We start from the raw sequence: 23498 nt of genomic DNA, 5'->3' as shown, positions 1-23498 counted from the left end.
CTCAGATGTGTTCAAAGGCTAGTCTGAAAAGATGTGTTTTAAGGGAGTTTTGGAAGTAAGAATTGTCATGTGTATATCTCTTAGACATTGAGGCAGAGAGTTCCAGAGGCGGGGGGCAAGATTAGATAAGGCCCTATCACCATAAGAAGCAAGGCGAGTCCGAGGAACAAAAAGCTTGCTGCCTGATGACCTCAGACCTCAGACCTCAGGGCCCAAATTCATAGAGCTGCTTAATGGTCAATTTTGTGCTTAACGGGCGCACCGGGCAAATTGTTCATTTCATAGTCTGGTTAAGCAATTTTGTTTGCTAAAAGTGGCAAGCAAGCAAGCAAGTAAGCAAAAAGGGTCCTTAAAGCCCCATTTCTGCATGAGCACCCTGTTTAAGCGAAGAGCCCAATTTCATAGAGCTGCCGTAACGGTCGATTTTGTGCTTATTGGGCGCACCTAGCAAATTTTTCATTTCATAGCCTTGCTTTAAGCAAGGTTTTTTGCTTAAAGTGGTAAGCAAACAAAAAGGGTCCTTAATGCCTCTATTTTGCTTAAGCTACCCTATTCACACAGCGCATAAGTGCAACATCTGTGCTGGCGCAGCAGTGTGTATTGTACGTGTGTTTGTACAGTAGGTGTAGTGTCTAAAATGCTTCAGAATAATTTTTTACAATGTATTATCTTCTTGCGTACTTTCAAGTTAAAAAGTCCAACTACTACCATGATCAAATCAGAGACTGCCAAGGTGACCAACGAGCACTCTTTCAAATAACCAATGGCCCTTTTGCACAGGAAACCAGCCCCAAAACTCCCCACACATGTGTCCCGCAAAGAGCTTGCTGATAGGTTCTCTGTCTACTTCACCAGCATAATCCACGAATCAGAGATGATCTTGACCAAATGGCCCCGATCCTTCCAGACAATGCGGATAATCTTCAGTGCTTCCAGTTCTCGGTTACTTCATTCACCCCGTCATCAGAACTCGAGATTGCCAAAGTCATTCGTACCTCCCCTCTGAAATCCTGCCTGCTGGACCCCCCCACCCCCACATCCATGGTCAAGGCTAGCCTGGACGAACTTGTAGGACCTACATGTATCACACTGATCACAAACATGTCACTAAGCACCGATTTTTTTCCTTAGCGCTTCAAGACAGCCCTGGTTACACCAGTCATCAAAAAACAGACACTCGACTCTGATGATATGAAAAACTATCGCCCAATTTTGAACCTGTCTTTCGTGTCAAAGGTCATTGAGAAATTCATTGCGAGCAGGTTAAATGCGCACTTGGCGAAATATCAGCTGTGTGAGAGCCACCAATCAGCACAGATCATGCCACAGTGTTGAAACGGCTCTACTCAAGGTCCACAACGACATTATGTGTGCTGTAGACAGCAAAAAGGCCGTACTGCTAGTCTTAATTGACCTCTCAGCCGCCTTTGGCATGATCGACTATAAGGTACTTCTCTGTAGACAAAGTAATTATTTTGTATCCAAGGCACTGCTTTTAGATGGCTTAGTGATCACCTTAGTGATCGCCTCCAGGTTGTCAGCATACTAGTGGAGTCTTCAGTTCAAATTAAGCTAAGGTTCTGTATGGAGTACCACAGGGCTCTGTCCTCGGTCCAATTCTTTTTACACTGTACCCTACCCCTGGGTCGCATAGCGCGCCAACATGCCTACAATATCACTTCTATGCAGACAACACCCAATACACCTCATTCAGCCCCACTACCAGGTGCTCCAAGATGCTTGAGTCACTTGCCAACTGCCTGACCGATATCCAGAACTGGATGTCGGCTAATTTCCTCAAGTTCAATCCTGACAAAACCAAATTTCCTGTCATAAATCGTCTCCCCAGCTCAAAAACAAAATACACATCCAAGACTTGCAGATTGACGATGCTATTGTCCAACCCAGTTCTGATGCCCGCAATCTTGGAGTATCATTTGATCGATTCATGACTCTTGAGAAACATGTCTCTAACACCTGCCAGGTGTCCTATATGCACATTAGAAGGATTGCAGCAATCCGTCGCATGCTTACAACGAATGCAGCAGAGCAGCTCATACATGCCTTCATCACTACCAGACTCGACTTCTGCAACAGTCTCCTTGCTGGACTGCCTCAAAATACACTGCGTCGATTACAATCAGTCCAAAATGCTGCATTTGTACAAAAATGTCTCATATCTCTCCCATCCTACACAATCTACACTGGCTAGTAATTATAGTTTCAGAGTTCAGTACAAAATCAACCTCCTGACATTTAAAACACTTCATGGTTCAGCCCCTCCTTACCTCCAGAGCATGCTTCAGCACAGGCATGCCAGGCCAAGGCCCAATTTCATAGAGCTGCTTAATAACGGTAAGCAAATTTGTTTGCTTAATGTAGCAAAAATAATTGCTTGAACCATTCTACCTCCATGCTAAACGTACACCAATTTTACGAGGTTAGCACGTAAACAATCTGCGCGCACATGATTTTAGATCATATGCTTAAGCAAAAAAGAAGGGTAGGCCCCCTACTGACAAAATGGCGGGCGATATAAATGCAGAGTGACGATAATAAAAAATCATCACCTTCTCTGTCTTATTATGTACTATTTTTTAATGGTTCAAAGCGCCCATTGAAAGGTTTAAAAACTAACTTGCGTAATAAGAAGATAATACACTGTACAACATTTCTGAAGCATTTTAGAGACCCGTTTACTTCCCTACGCCTACCATACAAACACACGTAAAATACACACTGCTGTGCGCAACACTAACAACGTATTGCAGTTATGTTGCACTGTGTGCATGGGCCCAATTTCATAGGGCTGCGTAACGGTAAGCAAATTAGTTGGCTTAAAGTAGCCACAAAAAAAAAATGAATACGGAGTGGCGATAAAAAAAGTCATCACCTTCTGTGTCTGCTCTGTATTATTTGTAATGGTTCAAAGTGCCCCTCGGAAGGTTTACACACCGAACAGTGGTGTACACATTGTACACCACATCATCTGGTGCGTGGTGACTCTCTGGTGTACACCAAATCTGCACTACACAATCACTGAATATGCAACAGCACCAGAAGTACACCACACACACTCAATACACTTTGTGGTACACCCGCATGGCACCAGAAACTGTTCAACAATGATGAAGTGCACCAGAAGTACACCACACTCACTTGCAAGAATGTACTGTAGAATTGGGGCACCAGAACTACACCATAGTCTAGTGAGGGGGGGGGTATAGGCACTGTTACACTGTCGGGCCAAGACCTTGCCAGCACACATGTCCGCAGCATCGCTCCTGTCCACTCCCGGAACTGGAAGTAAATGTTTTGCCATAACATTTACCATTGGTGTCCTTTTTAAGGTTATAATAAGACTTGGGGCGCTACTCCTCTCAGGACTCTACTTACCCGGTTTTGCGGCCAGAGAGGTCCTTCTCCTAGGTAGACTACCAATCTAGGCTTAAAGGTTCTACCTACCCGGGATGGTGATCAGAGTTTTGCTTCTCCTATAGGAAGACTCCCAATCTAGGCTTAGGAGTTATACCTTCCCAGGTTGATAGTCAGAGTGGTCCTTCTCCTAGGTAGACTCCATATCTAGGCTTAGGAGTTATACCTTCCCGGGTTGATAGTCAGAGTGGTCCTTCTCCTAGGTAGACTACCAATCTAAGCTTATACAGGTTCTACCTACCCGGAATGGTGATCAGAGTGGTCCGTCTCCTAGGTAGACTACCAATCTAGGCTTAGGAGTTCTACCTACCAAGGATGGTGATCAGAGAAGTCCTTCTCCTATGTATATAATATCAGTCTGGGCTTAGGAGTTCTACCTACTCGGGATTGTGATCAGAGAGGTCATCTCCTAGGTAGACTACCAACCTAGGCTTAGGAGTTCTACCTACCCAGGATGGTGATCAGAGTTTTGCTTCTCCTAGGTGGCCTGCCTACCATTGTCTGGTTTTCGGCGCCAGAAAATTGCCTTTTACACCTCTGCCATCGGTTTAAAACAGGGATTGGCGCATGAAGACAAGTAGTAGGAGTTTGGTTGGAAGAGGATCGTTTTCCTGGGTTTGTCTTTACTGTCTTTGCTGAACTGCATATGGGATGTATGGGATGCATCGACTGAGCAAAAATTGATGAATGATGAAATTCATTGGTCGTCATACTAGCAAGTCTGGTTGGAAGAGGATCGTTTTCCTGGGTTTGTCTTTACTGTCTTTGCTGAACTGCATATAGGGATGTATGGGATGCAAAAATTGATGAATGATGAAATTCATTGGTCGTCATACTAGTTGATTTCGAAGCACGTGCAGCTATTGCAGGTGAAAAAGTCTGGTTCCCCACTTTTACCCCAAAATGCCCCAAACAGTCGCTTTTTCCAGAAATCCCACTAGACTACCACGCACTCTTGCAACTGTGTTAGGGTAAAAAACATTCCCCCATCCCCTTTTCACCTTGAATGAACCCATGGCAACCACGAGAGCACGGAATTGGGCATCCTACGTCGTGATGCATATATGCCTCATGATGTTGCATGCAACAGAGATGAAAGTAAAGTGGTAGATTCAAATGTTGTTTTGAACTATTTCTTCTCAAACTAATTTTATTTGACAAAACAAGTAAGCTCCCAAGGTATTAGTAATGAAGGATTTACAGATTTAGTAAAGCTGATGTTGCAAGATTTAGTGAATGAGGAAATAGCTGCCAATAATGGTATTTTCTACTGAGCAAACTTAAACCTAGTTTTTTCTGTCGTTCACGTCATGCACGCAGTCGGTCATGTTTCAACGACCGTTTCAACTGATTATGGTGATAATACGTAGGCAACTATCTGATGATCCTCAGGCTGCTGATTGCTGTTGTGCCCCTACAAGTTGGATCCTTGTTTCTAATTCTTTATCGGTAAGTATCTTGTCATAAGCTTCGAATATGTTTTGTTATTTGATATAATATAATAAATATAATTTTTGTATTTTGGAAATTTAGTGGAAGATACACATCCAAAAAGATTATTACACGAATCACTCACAAAAATAAAATGGGTGACAACTAATGAGGCCAACAAAGAACAAGAGTTAATATGCACTGAAAAAACATGTTGTCTGCAATTGCCTGCTAATAATAATAATAAGAGTGACCGACTCAGTCTACCAACTAATTTTTAAATATTCAGCGTGAGTGTCAAAGAGCTTTTCCCCGCAAAGTTTGCTACGTTTTAAAAAGTACAACAAAAGTGTAATCTGCATGTGTCAATCAGTACTAACCACTTTTCTGATTGGACCTAGATTTAACAAAATAAAAACTTGAAATGCAGTTGCAGTAGTGTCTGAAAACTAGAAAACCACTTGCTTATGGAATGGAATTGATCTGAATGATTACATATTAAGATGATTTGTGTTTTCTTTATCTCTTTCTTTAACAGTTCAAACAACTTCTCTAATTATTCTCAAGAGTTGCTGTCAGATCTTCATCATCATCTTTAACCGAAGGCCAGAAGCATGGTGAAACACAGTGACAAGACCCTCATATGTGTAGGCTAAACACTCCAAAAAGAGATTGAACCTGTTCTGTTCTGTATTAAATTGTGATTAGGGAAAATGCATAATCTAGTCTAGTTTAAGGTGTAAATTATTCTCCGTTATTGACGTTCAGAAAAAGAAATAATATGTACTGTGTTTAATTTTACATCCAATCCAAGCCTAACACAGTTGTATTAATTTAAAAAAAAAAATAATAATATTTTTTATTTTTTTATTATTCTGCTTGATTTATTTCGATTTTCTGGTGATCAGCATCCCATTTGTACCTGGTCATTTGTAGTTGATGAAACAGCATTTATGATGTAGGTTTTTACAACTTTTGTGTGATGTGGTGCAACACATTATTAGCGTCACTGTGTAAGAGACACCATTTATTTGCATTTCTAGTTAAAGGAACACGTTGCCTTGGATCGGTCGAGTTGGTCTTTGAAAAGCGTTTGTAACCGTTTTTTATAAAATGCATATGGGTAGAAAGATGTTGTAAAAGTAGAATACAATGATCCACACAAACATGCCTCGAAATTGCGTGGTTTTCCTTTTACCTCGTCGACTAACACGTCGGCCATTTATGGGGGTCAAAATTTTGACTCCCATAAATGGCCGACCATGTTAGTTCGCACAGTAGAAGGAAAACCAAGCAATTTCGAGGCAAACTTGTGTGGATCATTGTATTCTACTTTTAAAACATCTTTCCAACCATATGCATTTTATAAAAAACGGTTACAAACTCTTTTGTTTTGACCAACTCGTCCGATCCAAGGCAACGTGTTCCTTTAATAGGAGCAGCTGCTCCAGAACAGCACATTTCGAACAGTATACTCGGCTATGCTCGTCTTCAGAGCCACCACTCCTTCAAAAGAGTTTTTACCCACGGTTGTACCCGCAAGTTTAATATTAACATTTATATTTATGGCATGCTCTTATTCTTCACACCATGCAAAGCTTCAAACACCATTTATGATTAGAAATGTTTGTTGTATGTTTTTTCGATATACTTGCTTAAGCTATCATACTTTAAATCCAAGATGGCGGCCAATTTGGCCGGCAACAATGGAACATTACTACCTTATGTGAATGCAATAGTCAATGATAATGAGACAAACCTTGTAACCCGTCGCTTTAAAAACTCAACAATGTCATTCCTTTCAATACGCTTCAGACTAGATGATAAAGTGTCGAAAGCGTTCTTTCCAAATGGTCCAAGTTCCTGCTGCCACCGAACTAACATGCAGAATATCTGGTCGCGGACATCATCTGCATTGTCACGTTTCACTGCGTACAAGTCGCTACGGCGGTGGCCTAAATATGTGGCTAACCGTTCCCAATCTTCTCCCAGTTGTTCTGCTACTTCTCGAAATAGTACCTCAGTTTCAATATCCGTCTGCAAACAAGCACAAATTACAAAGCATTTCACCCTTTACCTTGAAATCCTGAATTGTGTCTCTCTTGTACAGTATACGTTTCTTGCTTGTTTAGTAATACATAACAACCATCACCAATGTTTTTATTATTTTTGTATTATTATTATATTTATATTGGTTTCAGTCCAAACTATCTGGACCAACCGTCAATTTAGGAAAAGAAAACAAAAAACCCAAAACAAATCAATAAATCCTTAAACTAACTTATTAAAAAACGTATTTGATAAATGCTAAATAAAATTGCAATTAATAAAGAAATAAATAAATGAATGTTATACCAAAATACTTTCGGGAAAAAATTAAAACAGTTATTTCAATGAAGGCTTGTAAAGTTAAAACAAATAATTATGACAATCAAGAAAAACAAATAAGGTACCAATAACTTTTGTCTTGTGAGATGACAACTATACGCATTTTTCAAAAAACTACAGCACCTCAGCATTTTGAGGGATAGCTTTCTACCATCAGTATTGTCAAACTGTGTGAGTTTAATGTGAATCTGTGGACATTGCATTTTGTGTCATACAAACTGTACCTAGACCCTTTAAGCACTTACTAGTATGGCACCAATGGTGTAAGAGAAACAGTTACCATCAATAAACCTGACTATTATGTTCAACAAAAAACTAGATCCCCACTTTTGTAAATGCTCTTAATGAATAAAAACAGTACATTTTGAGCAAGAAGTGGAGTTAAGATTTAAATAATAAAACAATACTTTGAAGAGTGTTTAGTTAAAGAATACCAAAAGATTTATAAATATATTTACCAGCGTCAGATCTTTGGGAAAGGGCAAGATTGGTTCAGGGTCATCATCTGCTATTATATTTATTGGAGATCCAGTCGAGAGTTAAAGAAAGATACAACTTTAAATTAGAATGATTGATAAATTAAACATTTGATGTAAAATAACTTATAAATTTAAATAATTCAAATAACTTGAAATTTGAGAAGTTTAGAAGAATTAAAACAGAAAAACTGGATATCAGGACCAGAGATGCCACTGAGTTAAGTCTGTTTACGTCATGGTCAAATGGCGGATGAGCACAAATAAACTAAGTTCCAAGTTACAGAACCCGTTCCAAAAGGTCAAGCCAACACTTCATAGTTTTAATTATATAATAATAAATACAATATAATGAGTAGGGTAGATGGTCTTAGCTTGCTATCAAAACCGGACCTTCTTTAGAGGCATAAACAAGTACAAACAAATACATATCCATTTATAGAAAAAATGGGGATTGGATAAAAGCCAGGATCCAAAAAAGAGCCCGAAAATTATAGCCAATCAAAGTGTCTATTTAAGAAACATGTGGTGGCTATGAACCAATAGAAGTAAAGTGGTGAGGACAAAAGATGTTCAGTATGAATTACTGGACCATAAAAGTAGTAAATGCATTGTATGTATAACAATGCAGGGAATGATGAAAGGGTAGGATTAGAGAGCAAGTTGCATCATGATGCAAATAACAATAACATTAATATAATTAATAGGAAAGGAGACAAAACCCTGCTCTTATGAAAAAAATTAAACTTGATGTGGGACTGCTCTTTTTAAACATGTTAAACACCTGTTAAAGCTCCTTTTAATTTTTTTTGCAAGGTAACTTTTATAATTTTTGTAACCACTTCATGTCTGTAATAAATAGGCCTACATGCCAAAATATTTTCAAACGGGCTTACTTTGGGTGTTTTTAAGTTCCCCGCACAACTTCGTCAACTCCGGGCGTTGTCCTTTCCTCGTGACTGCATTTTTAGTTGCTCCCTTATTAGCAGAAAAACACAAACAAAGGAATATCTGTGTTATACTTTGTATTTTGAGGAGGGAAAAAAAGCAACACGCAAGACACAGCACATCAACAAAAAAAGGTTGTATCTTCAAAAAATGTGATACCTTGACAAAGAGGCAAAGCAGATGTAAACTGTTGCAAACATGGAAACCATGGTAACAGGGGCCGATTTCACCACTGGATTTCACAATGGGTTCAGCTTGTCTTATATCTCCAGTACCAACTCAGGACACGTCATAGGAAAGATTTCACATAAGAAATGTAGAACTTCCATTGAGCTCCTTCAAAACTTAAGATCGGAATGAGGGTTGTCTTAACGGATGATTGTGCGTTGTATTGTAGCGTGTCGTGGCTGAGCGGTTAAGAGTACCAAACTCAAGCTCTGGTGTTTCTGATCAGCAGAGTGTACGTTCGAATCCCGGTCATGTCACTTGTGTCCTTAAGCAAGATGCTTTACAATAATTGCTTCTCTACACCCATGGGTATAAACGGATGTGTTTGAAAAAGCATTCGGAGCACCACGGCAGCTCGGGCTGTATACTCCCCAGGCAGCTGAGAAAGATAAAGGAATGTTATTGGCCCAATGACCCGGGTACTAATGTTAAGCGCATTGAGACGTTATTGTGAAATGCGCTATATAAGAACTAGTGATTATTTTATTATGTGTAGACCTAACGTATGTTGCTTGATACAATAATGACGCTGACAAGGAAATTGTACAAATAGTTGTTATCATGGTTTTACGAAGTATTGGATACTACAACTGAGGGGCAGGGTTGGTGAACAAATTACCAAATGAAACAATTTCAAGTAAAGGAATTTCAACAGTCATAATACTTGAAAATTGATCAGTTTGTTGCAACAACTGCCAACAATATTTCTGAACATTTTGCAAGCTTATACTGCGCACCCGCACAGTTGTTTTAATGTCAGCTTGCCAGCCAATCAGCCACCTTGGACCGTGAGTGTAGTGAAACAAAGTGTGAAATAGCAAAAATAAAAATGTAATAATAATTATTTCTGTTGTATGACTTTGGCAGAGAATTTGTATGGGTGATTTAGCTGCTTAAGGTTAAGTGAGATTCAGATGATGACCTACAAACAAAGATTTCCTACTTAAACTGCTTTTTAAGACTGGGTTGCTCTAAAAATCAAAGAAGTGGTGGCAGACTTTCAAAAATGGATTTCGTTTAAACTTTGCACAAGTGAAGGCCATCAACCAAAATGTAAAAATAAAGCATAAGTTTTGCATTTACACCTTCGTTGCCATGGCTACGGTCAAAAGTAGAAAATTACTATATTTCACCTAATTTAGCTCTTTTCACGAGTAGTAAAAATTACCCAAAGTTGAGGGCTCCACTGTGTAAAAACCAAATAGTGGACCTACCTCTCAGCTGGATATGATAAATATGCATCCTTAATCTTTCCAAAAATGCATTTGACAAAAGTACAGTTAATTGTGAATGGAAGATTCCATTATTTCAAAAAGGGGTGTTTTGAGGAAAAGTCAATTTTGGAAATACAGGGGGTTGCTAAAATTGTTAGAAGTCCCAAAGTGGCATATTTAGGAAAGTTTTGCTTCCAGGCATGAAAGATAAGATACTGGTCCGTAAGAATTTCAAAAAAAAAGTTTTGGTATTTGTTGTACTGGGGAGCAGTGCTGCCATAAACTTCGTCCTTTTTTGGAAAAAAATGTGTTTATTTTCAAATTGTATAACAAAAAATGTGAATTTTTGTTTTAATGGATTTTGTTTACTCTTTGCGCATGTTAATTCCTTCAACCAAAGTGTATAAAGAAAGCATAGTTTTTGCATTGCACTTTGGTTGCCATGACATCGGTTAAAATATATTATCTGCCTTTCAACTGATAATGGTAAATATACACTCTTGATCTTTCCAAAAGTGCACCTGACACAGTCAATTGTGAATGGAATAATCCATTATTTCAAAAAGGGGTGTTTTTAACAAAGTTCAATTTGGGAAATAGAGGGGGTTGCTAAGTTCGTCAGAAGTCCGAAAGTAGCATTTTTAGGCAAGTTGGGCTACCAGGCTTGAAAGATAAGATACTGGTCTGTAGGAATTTCAAAAAAATGTTTTGGTATTTGTTGAACTGGGGAGCAGTGTTGTCAGAAGCTTCATGCTTTTTGACAATTGTATAGATTTAAAGTTGTAAAATAATGCTCTTTTTATGACTTTCTACTAAATGCTTAACAATGATGAAGACTGACAAAAAATCAGGACAAAATATAATAAAGCATCTTATGACAACATAACTCCCAGTTGTATAAACAGGCATCACATAATTAAAAAAGAAAGTTTTTGTATTTTTTGAACTGTGGAACAGTGTTGCCAGAAACTTCATGCCTATTTTGCAAATTTCATAATCACATGAAAAAAATGCTCTCTTATTACTTTTTACACTCTGAACAATGATGTTGATTGAAAAAAAAACAGGCACACAATAGAGCAAAGCAACTTACAAGTATAACAATATATCTCTCAAATAATAATAATAATAATAATAATAAAGAATATTTATAGGGCGCCAAAATCCACCAAAATGAGGTGCTCAAGGCGCACAGGAGGGGGAACCACACACAGCAAGGACAATAAGACAAATATACCAGTTACATATAGGCGAGATTAAACAAAGTGGTTTTCAACTTAACCTTGAAAGTATTGATGTTAGAAATATTGCGGATTTGTAGAGGCAAGTCATTCCAGAGTGTGGGTCCAGCATGGGAAAAAGACCTATATGTATAAACATGAATCACAAAGAGATTCTGCGGTATGTTTGTTGTCGTTTACGTTTGGCTATACAATCTTAAAGTCACCTGGAAGTGGTATTTTTTTAAAATAAAGCTTTTGTCATTAATGTATGTATTTTGATGAGTTGAATGTGAATAAACAGTTAACTAAGGTTTTAAAAAAATCAGTTCTTATGTTATTTACAAATTTGAGAGTAGACCTTGACCCAAGAGGGCGCTGATCGTGACGTCAATCGAGGCAGACTTTGCCTGTGATTCGTAGAGTAAACACAATTGCAAAGTACATGTACGGACCAAGTCGTGAGTTTGTACGTGTTTTGTTTTTCTTTTTTTTCGGCAATGCCGACCAGGTGTATTGCTGCTGAATGCAGAAAACACTTTTTGAAATGTACCAACTCACGTCTTGGACGTACATGTACTTTGCACGTGTGTTTACTATACGCATTGCAGGCAAAGTCTGCCTCGATTGACGTCACAAAAGGGGTAGGCGGAGTCAGCCCCCAAACAACTTTATATATTTTTTAAACATATAAATCGTGACGAACAATTACCCAAAAAATATTTTATTGTTCTTAAGCATATACTCTTATGTTTGAAAGAAAACAAAATCTATTTCCAGGTGACTTTAAACAAAATGTTCAATTTTCTTGACAAAATGGACGTTCACAGCTCTTCGTTTGAACATCGAAAATGTCTAACATGTCCTTCACACTGCACAGAGGCATCACATAATCAGTGACTGCGTGTACAATTAATGGTTACGTAAATCAATTAATTTCCAAGTTCCCTAATGGAACATAGCCGGATAACACTATTACCAGCCGAATTAGCTTGGGGTGAGTCTTCGAACTATACATTGTATACAGTTATATTTTTTATACTTGTAAGCTTCTTTGCTTTTTTTATTTTATTTTCAATCAACATCATTGTTCAGCATGTAAGAAATGCCAATAAAGAGAATTAATTCAAATTTTACCATGTTGAGGCAGTGTCAATACATGACACAGTTGCCTATTTGTGCTCCTCAGACATGAAAACACAAATAATCGCCCAATCACAACCGAAATGGCAAATATTCCCTAAAGGTGACTGAAGACAGCACAAACTTTCCTACTATTAATGATGTGCAATGGAAATTTTAAAAAGGGACTTTCAACAAAGGAGGCGCTTTGTAATGCATTGTCAAAAAAATTTGATATGCTTGGGGGCGGGGCATGCAGGGGAGGGGGGGGGGGGTTATATAAAATCCAAAACTTAGGTCATTAAAAATATTCTTGATCAATGTTGGGTAGTCCACAAGACTACAGGGTGCTCATGAAAGGTGACGGATTGATGGAAGACTTAAAAGTATTATTTTATTAGTGTTGTTTATTCAATCTAAAGAAAACAAGTTAAAAATGCATTTTTTTAGGCAGTACTGTTACAACAGGATACAATTTCCCAAGTTTTTCTCAAAATGGAAGGACCAATGTTGGCTCGAAATACAACCGAAAGGATAACATTCTGAGACCCCTGGCAAATTGTCATTATGAGGGCCATAAATAGGGTAAAAATGTTGATTTTGCAAATTTCTAAAAACATGCGCTAATGATGTTCTAAAAATAGCATTAGGATAAAAGTTAAAGCAATATTTTTTTTGTCTCAAGTTAAGCATAGGATGACTCAATGTATTGATGTGAAAGGTTTTATGAAAAAAAAAATGCACATTGGCTGGGTGGAGTTGCAAATAAATTATATGCTAAAATACAGTTATTTTGACCCCCAAATTGGCAAAAAATAGCCAAACGACAAATGAGCTGTTACCATGGCAACGGGCTATATGGTGATTTCAAAAGTTTAGTTTGTTTGAATGCACCTCAAGTTCCATCCACCCATAAGGTTTAAAAAAAAAAAAAAAAAAAATACTGATATTTTTACCTAATAATAATGTATAATTTGTTGCCATGTTGCGTTTTTGCCCTGCCAAAGTGCTAACTTTCCGGCAAAACTGTGTTCGCGAACTTAAAATACCAAAACATTTTATTGCATTTTTATGTAGGTTGGTACCTTATCTTCCAACTATAAAAGTGTCATAATCCACAAAGTGCCACTTTCGGACTTATGGCCCCATTCGAGACCCCTATTTTTCGCCATAAGAAAATATGACAAAAACACCCCTATTTGAAATAGTGGTTTGATCCAAAGTTGATCGCACACTTAATTTTTAAAAACATTTTCTGAAAGAGTAAACATGGTTGTGCAATATGTGTGAAAGAAAAACTACAACGTTTTTCCATTTAGACGTACCAGTGCTTTCAATTTACCTATATTTTAACTCTTAAAAAGGGTAAAAACTTGGAAAATTTGCTGAAAATCTTATTTTGGCCGTAACCATGGCAATCAATGTCTGATATAACTTTTTTTTAGATTTTTGTGTATTGTGTACCCATACCTACTCATACATGGAGTTTTGCCAAAATCCATTTTTTGAAGTCTGCCAACATTTTAAAAATATCTTTGATTTTTACAGCAACCCAGTCTTAATAATAATGATAATTAGGATTTGAAACTTTGCATTGTGGAAATACGATATAGAAAGGTTTGCGGTAACACCATGTAATGACTATCTCTAATGTGTCTCTATTAAATCCAAGGATACATCTACTGCACTCTGTGATTTTTAATCAGTCATCAGTTAGATATACTTGCCATCATGACTGAGACTTGGTTAACTGGAGGGGATCGAGATAATCGTACTCTTGCTGACATCAGTAACACTTTACCTAACTATGTTTTCCACCATTGTCCACGTCTTCATTCAAGAGCAGGTGGTGTTGGTATCATTGTGAGAACTGGTATTGATATAAAAATTCACCAAAATCATGAATTTAGAGCCTTTGAACATGGAGCTCACGTTATCATCAATGTCGTCATCTTTCCGTCTTCTCATCATCTATCGACCTCCACCTAACAAGAAAAATAATCTCACATTTCCGATGTTTCTTGAAGAGTTTGGATGCCTAATTGAATCACTCATCGCTAATCCCTGCAGTTTTCTCTTGTCCGGTGACTTTAATTTTCATATGGATGTTCCCAACAACCGTGAAACTGTTATTTGTTGTGACTTGTTAGATACTTCCAACCTTCAACAACATGTTACTTCGTCTACTCATATCGCTGGACATACATTGGATTTACTGATTTCTAATGTCACTGATGATTTAATTTCTTTGGTTTCAACTCATCATGATCTTCCTTCTGACCATGCTGCTGTGAAGTGTCTGATTAATATTGCTTGCCCTCCAGCATCAACTAGGACATTACTTACTCGCAAACTTCGTTCAATTGATATGCCTTCTTTTAAATCTGATATTTGTAACTCTTCTTTGATGACGGATCCTGCCATCGATTTAGATGAACTTGTTTTGCAATACGATTCTGTTCTTAAGGATATTCTAGATAATCATGCTCCTGAAGTTCTAAAAACTGTAATACTACGCCCTCATGCTCCATGGTATATCAATACTTTACGTGCAGCCAAGCAAGTGAAACGTCGTCGTGAGCGAAAGTGGATAAAATCTGGCCTTGCTGTGCATCATGAGTTGTATAAAGAACAGTGTATTATATACAAAGACCTTGTAAACAATAGTAAATCTAATTATCATCGCCATCTAATATCCGAGTGCAACCAACGAAGTCTGTTCCGTGTTATTGATAAGCTTTCTTCTCCGAAGTGTTTGAAAAAGCTTCCAAGTTTTGATAATCCTGTTGATCTTGCCAACAATTTCGCTAGTTTCTTCGAAGACAAAATTAAGAAACTGTATGGCAGATTTGATAATAATCATCCTCCACCCATCTCCGTTGACATTCATGATCATTGTACTTCGTCATTCGCCACTTTTCGTGTAGTCACTTCTGATGAAGTGATGAAGATGATCAAATCTTGTTCGATTACCTCCTGCAAGCTGGACCCTCTGCCATTATCTGTTTTTAAGGAGTGTTATTCTGAATTGCTGCCAGTCTTCACAGAGATTATTAATAGATCTTTGTCTTTTGGTCATTTCCCTGATCATCTTAAGGAGGCTTGCATCCTGCCACTTCTGAAAAAGCAACATTTGGACCCAGAGTGTTTGTCAAATTATCGTCCTATCTCTAACTTGAGATTCATCTCCAAATTGATTGAGCGTGCTGTTGTTAGTCAACTTCATGACTATCTCCATGAAAATAACCTCCATGCTAAAATGCAGTCTGCTTATCGTCCTTTCCACAGTACTGAGACTGCTCTTGTTCGTGTGCAGGACGAAATCTTACGTGCACTGGACAACCATAAGGAAGCAATCCTCGTGCTGTTAGATTTTTCAGCTGCATTTGACACTATCAACCATGAGCATCTCATCCAACGTTTATCTTAACGCAATGGAATTACTGGAACTGCCCTTAACTGGTTCTCTTCTTATCTGAACAACAGAACCCAGCATGTTCTCATCAACAATGTTAAATCAGATCCCCATCATCTCTGGTGTGGTGTTCCACAAGGTTCTGTAGCTGGGCCACTTGAATTTATATTGTTCAGTGCACACTTGCAAGACCTCATTGCTGCCCATGGTATTTCTAGTGTTGCTTACGCTGACGACACCCAGCTTTACATTACATTTGATCCAGCTGATCGCGCTTCTGCCATTGCAAAAGTTGAAGTGTGCATTCAAGATGTCAAATCTTGGGCGTTGTCAAATAAACTTGCTTTGAATGACTCAAAAACTGAGATTTTATTTTTGAGATCTCGTTTCGCAAAAAAGATTTCTCCGCCAACAGTACAAATTGCCCAGTCTGTCATTGAACCATCTGAATTTGCCCGTAATCTCGGTGTTATTATGGATTCATCATTGTGCATGAGTAGACATGTTGATAATGTTTGCAAAGGAGCTCTCATGGCTATTAGGAAAATATCACAAATTCGCCGCTACCTGGATGAAGCTACTACTCTTCGTCTTGTTCATGCCTTCGTCACTACTAGACTTGATTCCTGCAATTCACTTCTGTATGGACTCCCCGATAAAGATCTTGCTAAAATTCAACGTGTACAGAACACTGCTACCCGCCTCGTTTCTTGTCTGCCTCGTTCTCACCATATTACACCTGTACTAATGCAATTGCATTGGCTCCCAGTTAAGTTTCGAACAGTTTACAAAATTCTTCTGTTAACTTTCAAGGCTCAAACATGTCAATCTCCTGCTTATTTATCTGAACTTGTTCATCATTATTCCCCTACTCGGACTTTACGATCATCTCAACAGTCATTGCTTTCTGCTACTAGAGCTTCTTCCATTTTTTATGGGCACAGATCTTTTTCTTACACTGCACCGTTTCTTTGGAATAGTCTTCCTGTGCATATTCGCCAAGCTAATACTTTACAATGTTTTAAGTCCTTGTTTAAAACTCATTTGTTTAAAGCTTCTTTTTTGTAGTTTGCCTATTTGTATCTTTCTCTAATTATTTATTTTATTGTTTCTTTAATGCGCTTAGAGGCTTTTGCATTAGGCGCTTTACAAATGTCTTATTATTATTATTAATGAGTTGGGGTGGTTCTGAAAAGAATCGTTGGTTCCAACGGTTATTTTCAGAACCACCCCAACTCATTAGAGATAGTCATTACATGGTGTTACCGCAAACCTTTCTATATAATAATCTATATTATAAAAGCGCTTAAATCGCATGGACGCCGACATGTTGTTTTCACGTTAAGTGGTGCCCGCACCCTGCTAAAATGATGCGTCCATGGGTCAATTTCGGGGTACCCGTGGGTTGAGAATATGTGTTGTTTGTGACGTCACAGTCAAAGCACGAGCATTTATAACTTTGTGATTGAGTGCAGGCTTCCTTTGTGATGTCACAGTCACAGCGCGACCGTCCAGTAACTTCGCGCGTACATACAGTAAAGAACAATGCATGGGGGGGAGCTAGGCACGACGACAGGACGAAGGCTGGTGGTGGTTATTCGAGCACGTTGTGGTACATAAAGGGAGAAGGAAGGGGCACGCAGTGTGGTGCATCTGTTGGAAGGGGGCAGGGGAAGGGCTAAAAATGAAGGGAACATAGTAAAAGGGCTGGGAAAATAATACGGAAAGGGGAAAATAAAAAGGGACAAATGATGACATTGTTGGACAGGGGAAACAAAACTGGACAGAGAAAAATCACCTTACTGGCGGGACCCACGTGGAACGGGGAAAGTTATGGGCTGGAAAAAAAAGAAAATGACGAGGAAAATGAACAGGGCTGGGGTAGGGATTAAAAAAATGAAAAGGGACTATCATGATATGGGACATGGAACAGGAAAATATTAAACTGAATGGGGGGATCAAGCCGATGAAACGGGAAAGAACCACAAACGGGACCCGCGCGAAACTGGAAAATAATATGGGTTATGGGCAAACAGTGGCAAGCAAAAAACAATGCCAATGCAGGGGATCACGGGGACGGGAGGCGCGGAGGCGTGGTAAGATATGGGACGGGATAGGGAAGGGGCACATGGTGGGCAGGGAAGTGGGGAAAAATGAATGGGGCTGGTGAGGGGGAAAAGGAAAGGGGACTTGAAAGCGATACAGGACAGGAAAATAATAAACTGAACGGGAACAGAATAAACGAAACGGGATATAAACCGGACTGGGAAAGAACCACTGTCGGGACCCGCTGGAAACTGGAAAACACTGGATGGGCTTGACAAATAATGCCAAAACGGAAAAAGACGGACAAGGGTTAGTGTACGATTTCTCAAAGCACTAAGATTCGTCTTAACTTTGGATGGGTGGTTTGCTACAGTGATTTGTAATGTGATCCTGCCCAGCCACTTTAACCCTCCCCTCTACACAACGCTACTTGCAGCATTTCTTACGTAGAGCTTTCTAGCGGGATTGCCGCGCGAAGCTTAGAACGTAACCTTATCTTTTGGAACGTCAGCATATCTTGGAACGTAAGCGTAGCTGGGTATCTTGGAACGTTAACGTAGCTGCGTATGGAACGTAAGCGTAGCTTGACTCGGGCTTAAAAACGTACTTGTTGATATTATACCGTAACTTGAATGAACGTAAGCGTAGCCGAGTATCTGCGTAGCTTGGATTGTAACCACATAATACCTCAACAATCTCAAAAATAACACTTAATTCACAGAATAATGCTTTAAGGGAATTTTGTTTTATCAATATTTTTGTTTCAACCTTTTAGAAAATTCTTATTCACCTGTTCGTTTTACGATCGGGGGCTCCGTTTTTTGTTATCCTTTTTTTCTTCCTCATAAAACATTTTTTAAGCTACTCACACAATAACAATGTCAATACAACAAAATGCGGTATTCCTATGTTTTGATATCATAAATCTTTTTTCATTACCTGAAAACTCCTAACAAAAAGAAATTAGGAGCCATGAAACAAAACAGAGCATTATGCGATCATAAGAAATAACGGAATTGAGACGAGGTGTACCGACTGACAAACCCACGATTACAAACACGTACTTTGATGTCTGGCTCCCAACCCCTCCCAAGCTCACAGCGAGACCCGCAAGCTGGGAGCGGTACGTTATATGCCCCAAGGCTTACGCTCCAATTGCTCCACGCCGTGGGGCCATATAACAAGCTACCGTTACACGGACTCTTTGAATGCAAATCTTACGTTAGATTTTTCATCATTATTTACATTTTGTAGAGATAATTTGAATACATGATCTTTTTCGTCAATTATTCGTTAATAATTTTGTAACAAAAAAAAATTAAATTTGGTTTAGTAAGTTACTGTTAGACGGCTGGAAGTAAAACTAGCTCGGAAGGTCACGTGATTGTTTGTACCACTTTTTGGTAAGAACAATCACGCGACCTGTGTTTTTGTTTTAAAATGCTTAAATACGGCTAAATTTGATGATTTTTTTAAGGACTGTTCTTCATTCCTGGAAGACCGTTGAAGTCATATCTTAGTCTATTTTGTAGCCCAAATAGCCCAAGCCGGTGTGTCCCTTTAAGTGCTTTGATCCCTTGTTTTTATATCAGTCTCACCTTGTTTAAGTTTTCTGTTTCATCTTGGAATATATTATGGGCATTTTTAGGTATTTTTAGCGAAAGTTTGGAAATTTTAGGACAGGAACAATATACACCAATTAACAACAGTAAAAATAGTCAATACTTACAGATACTATGGTAGCCTCAGGAGACCCTCCAAATTCAATTGATGTTTGTTCTAAAGCAAATAACAAGTTTTAATAGCTGTCAAAAACAAATGACAGCTAGACAGATGGTGAATTAGATCCAGATAGGTTATTAAACAAGGCAAGCGAGCCAATAAATGTAGAGGGGCTTTAGGTAAAGGCAAGAGAAAGCAAATAAGTGGTGGCTAGGAGCAAGGTGAACAAAGATGATGATAGATGAAGTAAGGTATAGGTAAACTAAAGGTTAAGAAATACTGCAGTTGATGTAACTAGAGTTTTTTTTTTTTTCAAAAATAATACACAATTTGTAAGTTTCTAGATGATTGTTATGACAAAAAAGCAATGTCTACTCATCCTCTACTACAGTGCTTCTCCTCATGGTAATAGCCAGGCAGTAGTTAGCTCAAACCTTAATTTCTAGGGGTCAGCCTTTGACTGTTTGCTCACCATTTCTTTGTGCCATCTGTGTAACTGTTTGAGTAGTCTGTGTGATTGCATCCAGGTTGCTGTCTTCATCAAGTGGGTTGACAGTGACATCCTGATAAAAAACAATTTTGGTTGTACATTCACTCTCATGTAGTCCAGTAAAAAATAGTCCACTTTGTGGTAAAAACATGACACTCTGCAGTTTTACTTTATACCCAAACAAGACATTTTAGATAATGTGCCATCTCAAGTTCCATGTACACTTTTTGTTCTTGAAACTGATTGGCAGACATTTTCTTATCAAATTGGAAATTTTTCGGACAGACCACAAATACTCAAGACTGGTGGATGCTTCAAGACTTTGTTTGTTTACAACTCGTTGGGTAAACACTTTGAGAGAGTTTATCTTTAACTATTTAGTGTAGTGAAGAACTGAATTAAATTCTGGAAGGGACATAACTATTATCAAACTAAATTTCCAGTTCAGCTTTTTGAGATCCTCTTCTCCATATTTGTTGACTGGAGTCGAGGTGAATTTCCTCCCAATTTATGTTAATTACATCAGCAGAGGACTGAGATTTCGCCCCCTGTAGTAGCCAGTTTGGGTCCTCGCCTGTATCTTCTCACTTCTGACATCTTTGCTCAACAGATATAAGTAGTTGGTAAAAGATAAATAGTGTATCTTTGTTTATTAAACATATTCATTGTACATTCGTTAAACACAATCAATATTGCAGTAGTTGACATTTTTGTGAATAAAGAACTTTGATCCCTTGTTTTCATATCAGTCTGACCTTGTTTGAGTTTTCTGTTTCATCTTCGAATTTATTTGTATTTTAAGGAATTTTTATTCAGCGATAGTTTGGAGATTTTTGGATAGGAACAGTATCCACAAATTAACAACAGTTAGAATACTCATTACTTACAGACAGTATGGTAGCCTCAGGAGACCCTCCAGATTCAATTAAAGCTTGTTCTAAAGCAAATTACAAGTTTAAATATCATCATGGAGTGATGTTTAAGACTGGGTTGCTCTAAAAATCAAAGAAGTGGTGGCAGACTTTCAAAAATGGATTTCGTTTAAACTTTGCACAAGTGAAGGCCATCAACCAAAATGTAAAAATAAAGCATAAGTTTTGCATTTACACCTTCATTACCATGGCAACGGTCAAAAGTTTTTTGTCAGAAGTCCGAAAGTAGCATATTTAGGAAAGTTGGGCAACCAGGCTTGAAAGATAAGATACTGGTCTGTAGGAATTTCAAAAAATGTTTTGGTATTCGTTGAACTGGGGAGCAGTGTTGTCAGAAGCTTCATGCTTTTTGTCGATTGTATAGTATTAAAGTTGTAAAATAATGCTCTTTTTATGACTTTCTACATGCTTAACAGTGATGAAGACTGACAAAATATCAGGACAAAATATAATAAAGCATCTTATGACAACATAACGCCCAGTTGTATAAAACAGGCATCACATAATTAAAAAAGAAAGTTTTTGTATTTTTTGAACTGTGGAGCAGTGTTGCCAGAAACTTCATGCCTTTCAAAAAAAAGTGTATTTTGCAAATTTCATACTCATATGAAAAAATAATGCTCTCTTATTACTTTTTACACGCTGAACAATGATGTTGATTGAAAAAAAACAGGCACACAATAGAGCAAAGCAACTTACAAGTATAAAAATATAACTCTCAATTGTATAAACATGCATCACAAAGAGATTCTGTGGTATGTTTGTGGTCATTTACGTTTGGCTATAGCAGCTATACAATCTTGACAAAATGGACGTTCACAGCTCTTCGTTTGAACATCAAAAATTTCTAACACGCCCTTAACACTGCACAGAGGCATCAGTTATATTCTTTATACTTGTAAGCTGCTTTGCTTTTTTTTTTTTTTTTTTTCAATCAACATCGTTGTTCAGCATGTAAGAAATGCCAATAAAGAGAATTAATTTGTTCTATTTTTTTTTCTTCAAATTTTACCATGTTGAGGCAGTGCCACTACATGATACAGCTGCCTATTTGTGCTCCCCAGACATGAAAACACAAATAATCGCCCACTCACAACCGAAAAGGCAAATATTCCCTAAAGGTGACTGAAGACAGCACAAACTTTCCTACTATTAATGATGTGCAATGGAAATTTTAAAAAGGGACTTTCAACAAAGGAGGCGCTTTGTAATGCATTGTCAACAAGATTTGATATGCTTGGCCGGGGCTGGGCATGCAGGGGAGGGGGGGGGGGTAGTAAAAAATCCAAAACTTAGGTCATTAAAAATATTCTTGATCAACGTTGGGTAGTCCACAAGGCTACAGGGTGCTCATGAAAGGTGCCGGATTGATGGAAGACTTAAAAGTATTATTTTATTAATGTTATTTATTCAATCTAAAGAAAACAAGTTAAAAATGCATTTTTTTAGGCAGTACTGTTACAACAGGATACAATTGCCCAAGTTTTTCTCAAAAGTTTTTCTCAAAATGGAAGGACCAATGTTGGCCAGAAATACAACCGAAAGGAAAACATTCTGGGACCCCTGGCAAATTGTCATTTTGAGGGCCAAAAATAGGGTAAAAATGTTGATTTTGAAAATTTCTAAAAACATGCGCTAATGATGTTCTAAAAATAGCATTAGGGTAAAAGTTAAAGCAATAATTTTTTTGTCTCAAGTTAAGCATAGGACGACTCAATGTATTGATGTGAAAGGTTTTATGAAAAAAGAGTGCACATTGGTTGGGTGGAGTTGCAAATATATGCTAAAATACAGTTTTGTTGACCCCAAAATTGGCAAAAAATAGCCAAAACACAAGTGAGCTGTTACCATGGCAACAGGCTATATGGTGATTTCAAAAGTTTAGTTTGTTTGAATGCACCTCAAGTCCCTTCCAAGGTTTTACCCAAAAAAAATCCTGATATTTTTAATTTTTTGCCATTTGTTGCGTTTTTGCCCTGCCAAAGTGCTAACTTTCCGGCAAAACTGTGTTCGCGCACTTAAAATACCAAAACATTTTATTGCATTTTTATGTAGGTTGGTACCTTATCTTCCAACTATAAAAGTGTCATAATCCACAAAGTGCCACTTTCGGACTTATGGCCCCATTCGATACCCCTATTTTTCCCTATAAGAAAATATGACAAAAACACCCCTATTTGAAACAGTGGTTTGATCCAAAGTTGATCGCACACTTAATTTTTGAAAACGTTTTCTGAAAGAGTAAACATGGTTGTGCAACATGTGTGAAAGAAAAACTTCAACGTTTTCCCATTTACACGTACCAGTGCTTTCAATTTACCTATATTTTAACTCTTAAAAAAGGTAAAAACTTGGAAAATTTGCTGAAAATCTTATTTTGGCCGTAACCATGGCAACCAATGTCTGATATAACTTTTTTTTTGACTTTTGT

General features: G+C 38.0%; 1 protein-coding gene across 3 annotated transcripts in view; it reads right to left on the bottom strand.

Annotated features, from left to right (window-relative positions):
* Positions 1 to 23498, bottom strand: part of LOC139951235 (uncharacterized) — a 90446-nt gene that overhangs the window by 26044 nt on the left and 40904 nt on the right. For 2 of the 3 annotated variants that reach the window (XM_071950011.1, XM_071950013.1), the window contains exons 11-16: positions 21023 to 21072; positions 20118 to 20208; positions 19653 to 19702; positions 8627 to 8708; positions 7713 to 7762; positions 6626 to 6903 (exon numbers count right to left, since the gene is read on the bottom strand). In XM_071950011.1, the coding sequence (XP_071806112.1) occupies positions 6626 to 6903; positions 7713 to 7762; positions 8627 to 8708; positions 19653 to 19702; positions 20118 to 20208; positions 21023 to 21072 (601 nt within the window). The remainder of the gene's footprint in view (positions 1 to 6625; positions 6904 to 7712; positions 7763 to 8626; positions 8709 to 19652; positions 19703 to 20117; positions 20209 to 21022; positions 21073 to 23498) is intronic. The other variant, XM_071950012.1, reaches the window with a different exon arrangement.

The sequence above is a fragment of the Asterias amurensis genome, chromosome 19 (assembly GCF_032118995.1).
Source record: "Asterias amurensis chromosome 19, ASM3211899v1".
Lineage (NCBI taxonomy): Eukaryota > Metazoa > Echinodermata > Asteroidea > Forcipulatida > Asteriidae > Asterias > Asterias amurensis.
Note: the sequence above shows the minus strand (reverse complement) of the source record. Positions and strands in the feature narration are given on the sequence as shown.